Raw genomic sequence first — 14,710 nt, 5'->3', positions numbered from 1 at the left:
TTTGAGGCTGTGACTCTGGTCCTAGACTTACCCACTGTAGGATACATCCTTTCTACAGCCCTCTATCTAGGCCTTTCAATATTCAATGGATTTCAATGAGATCCACCCTCATTCCTCTAAACTCCAATGAGTACAGGCCCAGAGTCATCAAAAGCTTCTCATATGCTAACCCCTTCATTCTTGTGAACATCCTCTGGAGTCTGTCCAATGCCAGCACACCCTTTTTTATACAAGAGGCACAGAAATGCGCACAATACTCCCAAGTGCAATGTCTTATAAAGCCTCAACTTTATGTGTGTCTTTTATATGTGTCTTATGTGTGTCTTTTATTTATCTTAGTACTTGCATGCATCACTTTTGTACAAGCATGTTACATAGAAATTCAGATTTGACCTCTTGAGCGACCTGAGAAACACATAAATTAAACCTATACCTGCCCAAATGTTCACGGTCTTGATGATTATGGGGAGGACGGAGGCACAAAGTGATGCCAGTGCCTTACCCTAACCCATTCCTGTGCACCCTACCTAGACCACATAAATGTATGTTTCAAGTTATTTGCATTTCCATAACATACTTCCTACAATTCCAGTTTCTAAATGTACTTAGTTATTAGGTAAACCTGGGAATAACAAAAATGAATTTTGAATGTTACCAAGAGGTTTAGCTTTTGGCTGCATGCCTCGTCTGGTAGTGGACAACCGTGCCCCCTGTCGTCCTCTTACATCGGTCTGTAACTTGGGTCGAGAGAGAAGAGCACGCCGAGGCTACAAGGAATATTCATCAATTAGACCGGGAGTTTTATACACCAGCATTTTTTCCCCCAAACACTTACTTTAATTTCTTACTTACAACTTGTTCGGAATTATATTTTAGTTTAGCAGTGCGAAACTCATCAGCGTTTGAACATGTTTTTCATTTTTAAACTTCCTGGTGCCAATAAACTGAGTGTAAATATAACATACTGTATGTTCCAATAATGACTTTAATTCAACTTAAATAAGTATTGTTTTGTCCTAACCTTTGTTGCCTTTCCCAGTAAAGCAGGATTTCAATGTGGTACTTGCAATATGATTCTGGAGTAGACTCTGAAACCCAGTTGTGAGTAAACCTTCCTGTGGCCCAGTTTATGCATTGACTGATCTCACTCTTCCAATGCAGTGTCATGTCACTAAAGGGGGATAGCTCTATGTAGAGGTCAGCACGCACTAATCAAACACCTTTCTGCCAAGCGCAATTAATAACTTACTATTAATCCGGCCTGTCACCTCTGCTTTACTTCTGTGGCCAGTGGTCTTACATGGGTAATGCAATCTGAATGCCACTGCTTACCATTGCTTTATTTAGTTTGTCAAGAAGAAGATTTTCAGCTAACAGCCAAGATATCATCAAGATCACAAATGGTTTACAGTTTCCAGTTGACAAACACGGCACTGAGAATCCATTGTGTGGGAACAACTCACAACTCCGTGCCCCTATAATGTATTTAAAGGGAATCCTAATGTGCACCAAGATTCTAAACAGTCACATGAATTCTCTACATCTTTTATTAAAAAAGATTTTAAGATCTTTAGCAACTTCTATTTTTATTCGGAAATCTACAGAACAAAACATTTCCTTAGACAAACTTTGGAAAGGGGCTACTTTTAGTATATATTTAACTTTAACACAGAAATGAAATGTCCTTCTGCAATGAAACCACTAATGAATTTTATTTTTTAGCACTTCTGTTCCAATGCGATTAGTTTGCTGGAAGTGCAGCTCGAAATTCTCTTTGTGTTCCTGTGGTGAACTACATATACCTGTCTGGACGCGCCCCCCTGCTGACTGCTCCTGTGGCTCCTCCCACGGACCCCGGTATAAAGGCGATTGGAGCCACAGACCCTTCCTCAGTCTCCAGGATGTTGTGTGGTGGTCACTTGCTGCTTGTGCTTTCTTCCAGCCAATAAAAGCCTACCTTAACCCATGTCTCAGAGTTATTGATGGTGCATCAATTCCATAAACTGTTTCTCCCACGCACATTTGCACTGATGTCACATGGTTAAGTACTACTAACCCTGAAGAAGCCAACTCTCTAGAATTCTGGAAGGAAAATGCACTCTGGTGCAAGTACTGGATCCAGGAAAGCTGCAGTCACAAGTAGGCCTCCGGGGTTAGGGAAGGAATACAATGCCAAGCTTTGAATTAATTGTGGAGGATGAAGATACTGATGCATTTTTAATTGGGTACAGCAGGCTGAAAGATTATTTTTCAATATACACTTCCTCGGAGGGCAGAGGGGAGGAAAACCTTGGCAATGTTCCTCAGCTGAGTCCGTATTTATGGCGTAGATTAAAATGTGGTTCTGACCCCAAATGCACTGCAAGCAAGGCCACAGCCAATAAATGTCTCCAGCGATACATTTTAATGCTCTAGAGGGACCAACATTACAAATCCTGAGCATAATAGTGCCCTGTCTGCACTAATCATTGACAAGTGAGGTGGAGTTTAACAGAGGCCTGGCCCGACAAACCCTGCTGGTGTTTTGGCCTGTCCACTGTCGATCTACACGCAGCACAAAATGCAACCACGAACTATAAATAAAGCCACAGACCGGGAGCCAAGATGCTGATCAGCACAAATACGTGAGTTTGTTTTAAGGAACGTCAAAATATTAAATCAACTTTTTCACCCTATCAGTTTCAAAGTAACATTCACAGCTTAATTCTTGAGCTTTCTGCATTGCTCTGAAAGCTCAAAATTCACCCTCACCTGTCTTAGACCTCTCTTTCTTCCCAAAGGTTGTTGGATAAGAAGATTCTGCTGACCAGGTTCACTTTGTACACTCGCAACCCTGATGAGCAGATTGAACACAAATTAGATAACAAATCTTAATTATTCAATAAAAGGTATAGCAGTTCTTGCTTCATGTTTTTGTGACAAGTAGTTCTAATCCAACAGAGATGTCAGTGTTATAGCTTAATTTATAGATAATCCTAAAGACAATTGATTGGGAAAATCTCAAATATTCCTTTGAATGCATGCAAGTGCATTGTTTATAAATTAAAGTCTTTCAATTAAAGCTCAATTAACAGGACAATATGTAATATTTCAGGATTGTATTTTGTGCATCTGAAATGTTTTGATTAAAATTTTCATGCATTTAAGATTAAAAACATCTTACAGCTAGTAATTTAATAAAATTCTTTTCTAATTACTTACTTCTGGTCTCAGCTAAGTCCAACAATTAGCAAGTTGCAGATTTTACTAAAATTATGAAATCCTGTGTAAATAATACTAAAATAAGCAATATTTTCATTTTGCTGAAATAGTATTTGTTGGTTTTTCAGTCCAAAAAAGTTCCTCCCCACATGCAAACAGCTAAGCTGAATATAATTTCACTCAGAAGGTAAAATTGCTAAAACAGAAGCAAAAACTACTGAGATCACAAAGATTTTCTGATTCACAAAAATATGTCTGGCAATGGTGGAGTATTACTTCAAATATTATGCAACAATAAGAATAAAAGGGGCATCAAAATTCTACTGTACTCAATATAATTACAATTTCAAGAAATATCACTGCTAAAGTGAAAATTGTCCGTATTTCTCAAGTTTATATAGCTGTATATGAGAGCACCTACTGGTACTGATTCTACACACAGCTGTCCCAAAGAAATCACCTGCATCTGTTGGGCCAATTAGATGAGCAGAGATTTTCTTTTTATTTTTTGTAAATAAGGTAACAGTCAAACTAAAACTGAGCTCACAGAAGGTCGGTGCGTGAGGCTTGATCTAATGAAGGTTTATAAAAGTCTGATGGGCCTGGCCAGAACCTTAACACGAAGTACACTGCAGATGCTGGGGTCAAATCAACATGTACAAACACGGTGGTGGAACTCAGCAGGTCGGGCAGCTTCCGTGGAAATGAGCAGTGAACATTTTGGGCCGAGACCCTTCGTCAGGACTGAAGGAGGAGGGGGCAGGGGCCCTATAAAGAAAGTGGGGGGAGGGTGGAAGGTGCCAGGTGAAAAACCAATCAGAGGAAAGATCAAGGGGTGGGGGAGGGGATAGGCCAGAGAGGTGAAGGAGGAATCTAAGGGGAAAGCACTATGGTAGTAGAAGAAGGCAGAATCATGAGAGAGGTGATAGGCAGCTGAAAGAGGAGGCAGAGTGAAAGTGGGATGGGGGAAGGGAGTGGGAGGGAATCATCGTAAGTCTGAGAATTCGATGTTCGTACCAAGGTCATACCATGCTCAACACCTCATATACCGTCTGCGAGGTCTCCAGCCCCTTGTTATGAACATCGAATTCTCCAACTTCCGGTAATTTCCTCCCTCTCCCTTCCACCATCCCACTTTCACTCTGCCTCCTCTTCCAGCTGCCTGTCATCTCTCTCATGATTCTGCCGCCTTCTACTACCCATAGTACTTTCCCCTTACATTCCTTCTTCACCTTTCCTGCCTATCCCTTCCCTGCTTCCCCTTCCCCACCCCTTGATCTTTCCCCTTACTGGTTTTTTACCTGGCACCTACCAGCCTTCTCCTTCCCACCCTCCCCCACCTTCCTTGTAGGGCCCCTGCCCCCTCCCTCTTCAGTCCTGACGAAGGGTCTCAGGCCGAAACGTTGACTGCTCGTTTCCATGGATGCTGCCCGACCTGCTGAGTTCCTCTGGCCAGAACATTTCTTCCGAGGTCTAGAACTAGGGGGCACAGATTTAAGATGAAGGAGACCTAAGGCACATCACACGGAAGGTAGTGATCGTCTGGTAGAGGAGGTGGTGGAGGCAGATACAGTTATGACATTTACTTGTTCAGGAAAAGCATTGAGGGATACAGGCCAATATGGGCAAATGGGATCAGCATAGACTGACTTCACAATCGGCACAGACAAGCTGGGGTGAAAGGGCCTTCTTCCATGCGAGACGATTCTGTGATTTTATGTCCTTAAGGCTATTAGAACCGTTGAATAATAGATAGAGCTATGCTACTAGTTGATATGTGATAGACTGTGACATGAGATCTGGATATTGAATAGGGAGGAAAAACAGAATAAAATGTTTTCATGTAATTGCCCTTCACTGTATCCATCAAAATAACACGGGGTGATTGAGTTTAGTAAAAGTTAACAGAAAAACACGATCGGATCCTTAGATAAATGTGTTAACAATAACACTAGAGTAGAAAAATACCTAGAATAGAGACTACAGTATGTTGGTGTGAAAATCAGATTGGAAGCCAATTACTGTAATTTCCTATAGATCTTTCACATTTTACATCCTTCACCCTTATTCAGGGTCACCTTCACAACTTGCGGGGAAGCACGCACACAATGGGAGCATTAATTTTTAAATCAATAATGCAATGATCATATACCATTATAAAAGTTCTTAGGTCACGTAATGACACAGAAAGAGACGACTTGGCTCACGTGGCCCATGTCTGCTCCGAGCCAAGTGATCCTATCAGTCAAATTTCCTGTCCCCTTAATTTCTTGTATCCTTGCTATTTTAGGCCCATTTCAGCTTTTGGCTTTCATGATTCAATTAAAATCTATTAGGATAAATACATTTCAGTGGACAGACATAAGTCATCAAAAAGAGGCTTTTTACTGTTTCCCATTTCTTAATAATTGTGTTAAGGCACATTTCCACCTTTGCCATCCAATTTTCCATCAAAGACGATCATTTACAAAAGTGGGACATGTGTGTTAATGAACACTATGAGATCATGAGATTATAAACCAGTGCATTAGGAATCTTCACAGGAGATCTGATTTTTAATTATATCACAGTTCCACAGGCAAAAAAAAACACAAAAATTTATGAGATTAAAGACAGGTGAATGGAAGAATGTTTTTGAAGGGAAAAAAGTTAAATGATAACTAAATAACAAGACTTGTTAAATGACAAGGAAATTGTTTTGTTTAGGATTGTCGCACATATATGACATAAATACAACATTACACTGTACCTAGAAAGGTTAATCTCAGCAGCCAGCCCCTGGGATTCATCGAGGACATTAGGTTCACTGCAGAGCAGGGAGATGAGTATTTAGGGAAATATTGCATGCCTTGTCCACAAACAGGGCCATTCACAAATTTACATGCTCTTCAACAGCATGTAACTAATATACACTACAAAAAATTAATATCAATTTATACAGGTTTAGGGACTAGAAGATCAAATTAATGTTCAAAACACTTGAAAAACAAATTCCACACAGTAATATTATCTACAAAAACAAATCAATGTTGGAGCTCCTCTTACAGCAAAAATAGACAAATGAAAAAGGCATAAACCAGTTTTATAACATCAAAGATTTATTATACCTGAAAATAAAATTTTATTTATTACTATCTTCAGAATATAAAATAGTATATATTTCGGACATTGAGTATTCTACAAATTCAACCCTTTGCATACTTTTGCAGCAAATAAAACAGATGATGAAATTATAAAATATAGTTTACACCACAAAAACAATCCTGCATGGAGGTGACATCAGTGACATTGGGTGAGGCAATCCATATTAATTCTGATTGTCATCTAGTAGCTAGTTAAAACAAACAATTGACACACTTGACTGTGCTGCACCTGTCCAGAAAACGCTGTGATTAAAAGGAAAGGCCACAGTGCAGAAAATAACACTTCAAAACAAAAGTTTAAAATGTCTTCAGAACCAAGATGCTGCTTTTGTTTCCAAAGAGTACATTACATAGTAGAGATAACTAGAGTGCAATTTAAGAAAGCAATCTAAATGTAAATATTAATAATAACATCATCTTCTTTCAAGAATGTCTGTACTCAATTTTAATTAATCATAGAAACAAGAAATGTAAATAAATAGAAACAAGATATGTAGATAAGCCTACAAGAGGAGAGGCTGTACTTAATTTGGTATTGGGAAATGAATCTGGTCAGGTGTCAGATCTCTCAGTGGGAGAGAATTTTGGAGACAGTGATTATAATTCTATCTCTTTTACCACAGCACTGGAGAGAGAGATGAACAGACAAGTTAGAAAAGCATTTAATTGGAGTGAGGGGAGTTATGTGGCTATCAGGCAGGAAATTGGAAGCTTAAACTGGAAACAGATGTTCTCAAGGAAAAGTACGGAGGAAGTGTGGTTAATGCTCAGGGAATATTGGTGTGAAGTTCTGCATAGGTACGTTCCAATGAGACAGGGAAATTATGGTAGGGTGCAGGAATTTTGGCGTACAAAGGCTGTAATAAATCTTGTCTAGAGAAAAGCTTACAAAAGGTTCAGAGAGCTAGGTAATGTTAGAGATCTAGAAGGTTATAAGGCTAACAGAAAGGAGCTTAAGAAGGAAATTAGGAGAGCCAGAAGGGGCCATGAGAAGGCCTTGACAGGCTGGATTAAGGAAAACCCCAGGGCATTCTATAAGTATGTGAAGAGCAGGAAGATAAAATGTGAAAGAATAGGACCTATCAAATGTGACAGTGGAAAAGTGTGGAAAAAAAACTGGAGGAAATAGCAGAGATACTTAAAAAAAATTTTACTTCAGTATTCACTACGGAAAAGTCTCCTGATGATAATAGTGATGACTTGCAGCAGATTGAAAAGCTTGAGCATGTAGATATTAAGAAAGAGGATGTGCTGGAGCTTTTGCAAAGCATCAAGTTGGATAAGTCGCAGGGCCCAGATGAGATGTGTCCCAGGCTACTGTGAGAAGTGAGGGAGGAGATTGCTGAGCCTCTGGCGATGATCTTTGCATCATCAATAGGGACGGGAGAGGTTTCTGAGGATTGGAGGGTTGCGAATGTTGTTCCTTTATTCAAGAAAGGGAGTAGAGACAGACCAGGAAATTATAGACCAGTGAGTCTTACCTCAGTGGTTGGTAAAGTGATGGAGAAGATCCTGAGAGGCAGGATTTATGAACATTTGGAGAGGTATAATATGATTAGGAGTAGTCAGTATGGCTTTGTCAAGGGCAAGTCGTGCCTTACGAGCCTGATTGAATTTTTTGAGTATGTGACTAAACACATTGATGAAGGAAAAGCAGTAGATATAGTGTATATGGATTTCAGCAAGGCATTTGATAAGGTACCCCATGCAAGGCTTATTGAGAAAGTAAGGAAGCATGGGATCCAAGGGGACATTGCTTTGTGGATCGAGAACTGGCTTGCCTGCAGCAGGCAAAGAGTGGTTGTAGATGGGTTATATTCTGCATGGAGGTCGGTTACCAGTGGAGTGCCTCAGGGATCTGTTCTGGGACACTTACTCTTCGTGATTTTTATAAATGACCTACCTGGATGAGAAAGTGGGTTGGTAAGTTTGCTGATGACACTAAGGTTGGAGGTGTTGTGGATAGTGTGGAGGGCTGTCAGAGGTTACAGCGGGACATCGATAGGATGCAGAACTGGGCTGAGAAGTGGCAGATGGAGTTCAACCCAGATAAGTGTGAAGTATTTCATTTTAGTAGGTCAAATATGATGGCAGAATATAATTTTAATGGTAAGACTCTTGGCAGTGTGGACGATCAGAGGAATCCTGGGGTCCAAGTCCATAGGACACTCAGAACAGCTGCGCAGGTCGACTCTGTGGTTAAGAAGGCGTACGGTGTATTGGCCTTCATCAATCGTGGAATTGAATTTAGGAGCCGAAAGGTAATGTTGCAGCTATATAGGGCCCTGGTCAGACCCTACTTGCAGTACTCAAGTCAAGTCAAGTCACTTTTTATTGTTATCGACTGTAACTGCTGGTACAGTACACAGTAAAAATGAGAACTTTTTTCAGGACCATGGTGCTACATGAAACTACAAAAACTACACTGAACTACGTGAAACAACACAGAGAAAACTACACTAGACTACAGACCTACCCAGGACTGCACAAAGTGCACAAAACAGTGCAGGCATTACAATAAATAATAAACAAAACAACAGGCACAGTAGAGGGCAGTAAGTTGGTGTCAATCCAGGCTCTGGGTATTGAGGAGACTGATAGCTTGGGGGAAGAAACTATTACATAGTCTGGTCATGAGAGCCCGGATGCTTCGGTGCCTTTTCCCAGATGGCAGGAGGGAGAAGAGTTTGTATGAGGGGTGTGTGGGGTCCTTCACAATGCTGTTAGCTTTGTGGATGCAGCATGTAGTGTAAATGTCTGTAATGGTGGGAAGAGAGACCTCGATGATCTTCTCAGCTGACCTCACTATCCGCTGCAGGGTCTTGCGATCCAAGATGGTGCAATTTCCGAACCAGGCAGTGATGCAGCCGCTCAGTGATACTGTGCTCAGCTTTGGTCGCCTCACTACAGGAAGGATGTGGAAGCCATAGAAAGGGTGCAGAGGGGATTTACAAGGATGTTGCCTGGACTGGGGAGCATGTCTTATGAGAATAGGCTGAGTGAACCTGGCCTTTTCTCCATGGAGCGACAGAGGATGAGAGGTGACCTGATAGAACTGTATAAGATGATGAGAGGCATTGATCGTGTGGATAGTCAGAGGCTTTTCCCCAGGGCTGAAATGGTTGCCACAAGAGAGCACAGGTTTAAGGTGCTGGGGAGTAGGTACAGAGGAGATGTCAGGAGTAAGTTTTTTACTCAGAGAGTGGTGAGTGTGTGGAATGGGCTGCCAGCAAAGGTGGTGGAGGCAGATACGATAGGGTCTTTTAAGAGACTTTTGGATAGGTACATGGAGCTTAGAAAAACAGGGCTAATGGTAAGCCTAGTAATTTCTAGGGCAGGGATGTGTTTGGCACAACCTTGTGGGCCGAAGGGCCTGTATTGTGCTGTAGGTTTTTTATGTTTCTATGTAAAATAATTTATTTCTTGCTGCTATTTTTTTTATCTATTTCTATACCTCAATTTATTAATAGTGATTTTGCTAATTATACTGCTGATAAATGAATTGAAAATGAATATGATTACCTAAGCATTGTCTGACTTTTAATCAGATTTCTAACACGTTAATGCAGCAAAACATATATGCAAAGTTGAAGGAGAAAATGGGTAGCCGGAGCAGTTCCAGTATTAATGCAGGTGATTGCAGGAAATTACCTCCAAGCCCCTCAGTATGGGAATACCATTCATTTCATTCATGGTTCTGATTAATTTGCAATAAGGTGCAACAATGGCAGGTTAACGTAAATAAATTATATTAGAAATTATAGTGAGCAATACTGTGGTTCCTAAGCTGAAGTTCTTGTTATGACTGCCTGCATTTGTTAGCATATATTGACATTGTTTTACAGAAATAGGACATTCTAACAAAATAGTGTAACTTGTTTTTATGATTTTTTTTCCCCTCAATTTATGGCCCTCAGAAGATTTAAACAACAGTTTGAAAATGTGGTGTTTCAACACTTCACAATTTCCATGGTGTAGTTTTGCATGTAATTTGTAAGTAAAGCACGTAATATTTGTTCCAAATATTGATAATTTGCATGTAAATTTTAAGACGCAAGTAAAATCGTATACTAAAAGAACAATAGAGCAAACTGACAAAACAAGTTCTATGGTACAGGCACAGTTCCAGCTACAATCCAACTAAACACAAAATATTAGGTTAATTTTTATTCAGTAAACCCTAGATTGTGTTACTGGTTCTTATACCACACTATATCAATTGTAACTTAGCAATTTAGGCGGAATAACATTCTGTGTGGTCCCCAGATAGTTCTACATTCTCTCGCACTGTCATAAATCAAAAGAAGTTGGTAATCTGGAAAAGGTATCTGGATTGTAGCTGCAGAAAGCAAGAAGCAGGTGAGAAATGAAATATATTCATTATAGTAAAATTTGCAATGCTTGTGTCTAATTGGCAGTAACTGTCACATGATCAATTCTATATCTTTCAGAAATAAAGTGCATGAATTATTTAGTTGATGTTGCTTAACATTGATAAGTGGCTAAACAACATTTCCAGAGATGAAGGAAAACGTGACAGAAGATATTTAAGCAATGATATCCCCATACTGGATCACCATTGTAAAAATTTCAAATCTTACAGAGACTGCAATTAAGCTTAGAAATTTGTGTTTCATTTGGCATGGAGCTGAAAATTACTAGGTATATTACCTGTGGCAGGGCAAAATTCTAGTTCCTGAATCGGACTGAGGAGCAGACATAGTAGAGATGTGGCTGGAAAATCGACGGCGGCCTTGAATACTGCTGGCCAGATACGCTTCTTGCTCACTAACCACACTAGGCATGCTTACAGTGTCATCTACAAGGAAAAAAGGAAAAAAATAAACTATTTAAACACTTTGCCAAATTAATAGCAGTGTTATGATGCCCCCATGACAGTGATTAAAATGATAAAGCTGACATGGAGCATGATGGAACTCCTAATAAAAGCAGTTTAAATTGCTTTAGAATGAGGATTTAGAAGTTGCAAAGCATAGTTACAAGACTTTTTTTCATATATGTATTCTGAAAGTGAAGTATAAATTGCCTTTTTTGTGCACCAGAGCAGTTTTCAATTAGATGATCCAATAAGCTGATGAATGTCAGAATTAAGTTCCCTCCTGTGCAATTATACTTGATAAGCCCGAAAAGTTTAAATTCTTTCAGCATGAATGATTGACAGTTCGTCTACAATGGGAACAGGGAACTTTAACTCAGAATCCACATGAATTGTTTAAGCTCAATGAGAAAGTTCCTTCACTTAGCCATTCTCATTCACTAATATTCATTTCTCCTTCCCATATTCAGTTTTAGTTACATCATTTCCTACTTACCCGGAAGGGTTTATCACATTATCTTTATTCTTGCAACTCTGCATCCAACAATGCAATCAGTTTTATTAGTCAACTCAGCTCATCAGGATGTAGATTGTAACCAAATACTCTTTTTTGCCTGTGTGATCTTAGAAATAAATGTTGACAAGATATATTTGATATATTTTATCCCTTTAGTTTTGTTGTTGGGATGATGCCACCAGAGTTGGAAAGCGAGGAAAAGGATCACAGGCTGTACTTGTGTTTATAGCTACACCCAGCACCTGGAACCACTTTCTGCCTCGTGGTTATTCTGCTGTCTAATGAAGAGAAATACTGATCATATTAAGTGGTGGTGAATGGCTCAGTGGCACTGCATGTGGTACAGCCATCGCACAGCTCTACCACTCCAATTCAATGCTGACCTCAGACGCAGGTGTTCCCAGGAAGTGCATCGGCTTTCCCTGGATGCTCTGTATTCCCTGACAACTCTCCACACCCCAGCAGTCCCCATATCAAAGGCCTGCTGTTTGGCAGGTTAATTGTACTGCAGATTATCCTAGTCTAGGTGGATGTGTGAAAACAGGTTACAGGAAAATGAGTGGGTAATGGACTGCACCAAGACCTGACATAGACTCCTTTTGTGTTGTAAGTAAATATGAAAATAAATGAACAATATGTGCAAATTTGGAAACGTATCCAAGTTCATCCAATTTACTGGCAAAATTTGATCCTTTAACAAATACTAACTACAATTTAGCTGGCCATCACAAGCTGGTTATGGGACACTACTAATTTAAAATTGGATGCAAAGAAGTTGATGATACTCTGAAGAAAATCCATGTATTACAAATAGAAACTTTTACTGTATAATAGATATTAAGTAGGTTGAACATCCATATTTCAAACCAGGCTATACTTCATAACTCTTACAGTTTTGTAATAGAATCCCTGGTATTTGAGGAAATTGCTTTACTGGTAGAAAAGTCATCTAAATATCTATAATTGAAAGCAATTATTTCTTGTGCCAGAGTATTTAAAACGGTAATTAAAACACTGAAAGGACGATGCAGTGCGTGTTTTATGAAACTGAGCAGCTCAAGCCGTTGTCCTATGTGATAAACTCATCCAGCAAATTGTGGAACATGACAGCATAGACCAGCGAGCAGGACAATTTCAAAAACCACCCAGCAATTATGAATTAGTTGTTGATTTATCTTTCTGGGCTACTAGTAAACTTATATGAGTATTCTGGACTATTTTAACTCTGCTGCCCTTCTAACAAGGAACTTCTGACAAACCCTCTCAGTACCAATCAATGGAAAAAAAAATCCACATCTTTTTCCATCCACTAGCCCAGTGATGCTAGGATAGATTTTCTCAAAGCAGTAGTACAAAACAGGCTATATGGACACCTTTTAAGAGTCTTCTGGACAGGTATATGGAGCTCAGAAAAATAGAGGGCTATGGGTAACCCCAGGTAATTTCTAAGGTAAGGACATGTTCAGCACAGCTTTGTGGGCCGAAGGGCCATTATTGTGCTGTAGGTTTTCTATGATTCTATCTGTAATAAGCATGATCAATACTCCATTGCAGATGGAACAGTGAAAGGGTAGGTGGGGGAAGTGTCAGTAAAGTTAGAGTTAGAGTGAAAAGGTGCCTACATCAGGCAGGCAGCCCCATCCTCCATTGCCATTAAGTGTCACAACTTTAGTTGTAATATTTTTAATTAATTACATTGGCAGGATCCACCTGGACAAACCTAATCATCGTGGCCCAGTATTTTACGATAAATAAAGCAGGAAAAAGTAAAGCAGGAAAGCTTTGTTCCAATCAAAAAGCAGAAAACATTTTTGACAAAATGTCAAATATGTCCCAAATTAAAAATTATTAAAGTTAAAATGTTATATTAACCATCACGCTCTGTATGTGCATGTCGATAAATTAATTTGAATTAGAATTGCCTGTGTAAATGTGAGGATTTAATAATTTTTATTGCAAATAATTTTAAAAATGTAAATATTTTTAAATTAAAGAGGTGCATTCAACATTCCAACATGCACCATTCAAAGACAATCCAACTCATATGTATCAAATATAGAAATTGCAGCTCATGCTATTTTTCAGAGCCCTAACTTACGCTTGTTGAAATGGGGGAAAAAATGCAAATGATGAATAAATTGTGCAGACTGTCAAAAGCAATTAACATGCAAGTTGAACTGAAGCTCTGTTAATGACAAATGCTCACTTTCACCATCCTCCTCATCAGTCCTGCTTAGAGTGTCTTGAGAGGCCTGATGAGAAGGTTGGCTGTCCTGCTCCCACACAGTGCCTGTCCCCGTGTTTGAACGAGACATGGTGGCCAGACTCAAGCGGTAAGCTGATGTGGAAGTTCCCACAGTGCTGATGGAAGGTTTGCCTTGGTATGCTGCAAAGATATAATGAACAAGTTATGAGAGACAAGTATGGCACTGCAAGTTTCTGATTAGAGTCTTAGTACTTTCATCAACTGCAAACAGCAACAGGAGTCTTGCACAAAAAAAAAATTGTAATCAGCTGAAAATATCAGTAAAATGCAAATCTTTTTTCGTAAAGGGTAGTGGAAAATGTGAAAATTTTGCCAGTTTTTATCTGAGAGCAGGACTAGGTGCTTCTGCCAAGGCTGCCAAAGAAAAGTAGTGGGAGCTCAAATGGGATTTGAGTCCGAATCTTAAGGCCATGTTACTGCTTATTCCAGTTGGGCAAGTTTATTCAGTTCTGTGCTAAGCAGTTAGAAACTACCCAAGGAGAGTTCATTTCACTCACCACCTAATCAGAAAGTACACAGACAGCAGTTGAGCAGAAGTCTGTGACTGGACTATCTGGCGCTCAATGCAGAAGATGCACAATGGTGTGCAATTCATAAGGCAATGAAATTTGATAAAATGAAGAAAAATAAATATGTATTTTAAAGGAACAGTACATGCAAAGAGATAGTGATACAACTGAGTCCCTAAGCTACATTCGCATGCCACTAATACTAGGAATTACAGAAGTAGACTAGGTAAAGCTGAA

The 14,710-nt window shown here is 39.5% G+C and overlaps 1 protein-coding gene across 1 annotated transcript in view; it reads right to left on the bottom strand.

Annotated features, from left to right (window-relative positions):
- The window catches only part of LOC132392113 (protein unc-80 homolog), a 208,351-nt gene that overhangs the window by 5,971 nt on the left and 187,670 nt on the right, over positions 1-14,710 (bottom strand). The window contains 5 exon segments of the mRNA XM_059965960.1: positions 656-767; positions 2,752-2,833; positions 5,951-6,007; positions 11,016-11,163; positions 13,905-14,084. Coding sequence (XP_059821943.1) covers positions 656-767; positions 2,752-2,833; positions 5,951-6,007; positions 11,016-11,163; positions 13,905-14,084 — 579 coding nt within the window.

Source organism: Hypanus sabinus, chromosome 4, assembly GCF_030144855.1.
Source record: "Hypanus sabinus isolate sHypSab1 chromosome 4, sHypSab1.hap1, whole genome shotgun sequence".
Taxonomy (NCBI): domain Eukaryota; kingdom Metazoa; phylum Chordata; class Chondrichthyes; order Myliobatiformes; family Dasyatidae; genus Hypanus; species Hypanus sabinus.
The sequence above is the reverse complement of the archived record's forward strand: the minus strand, read 5'-3'. Positions and strand labels throughout refer to the sequence as shown.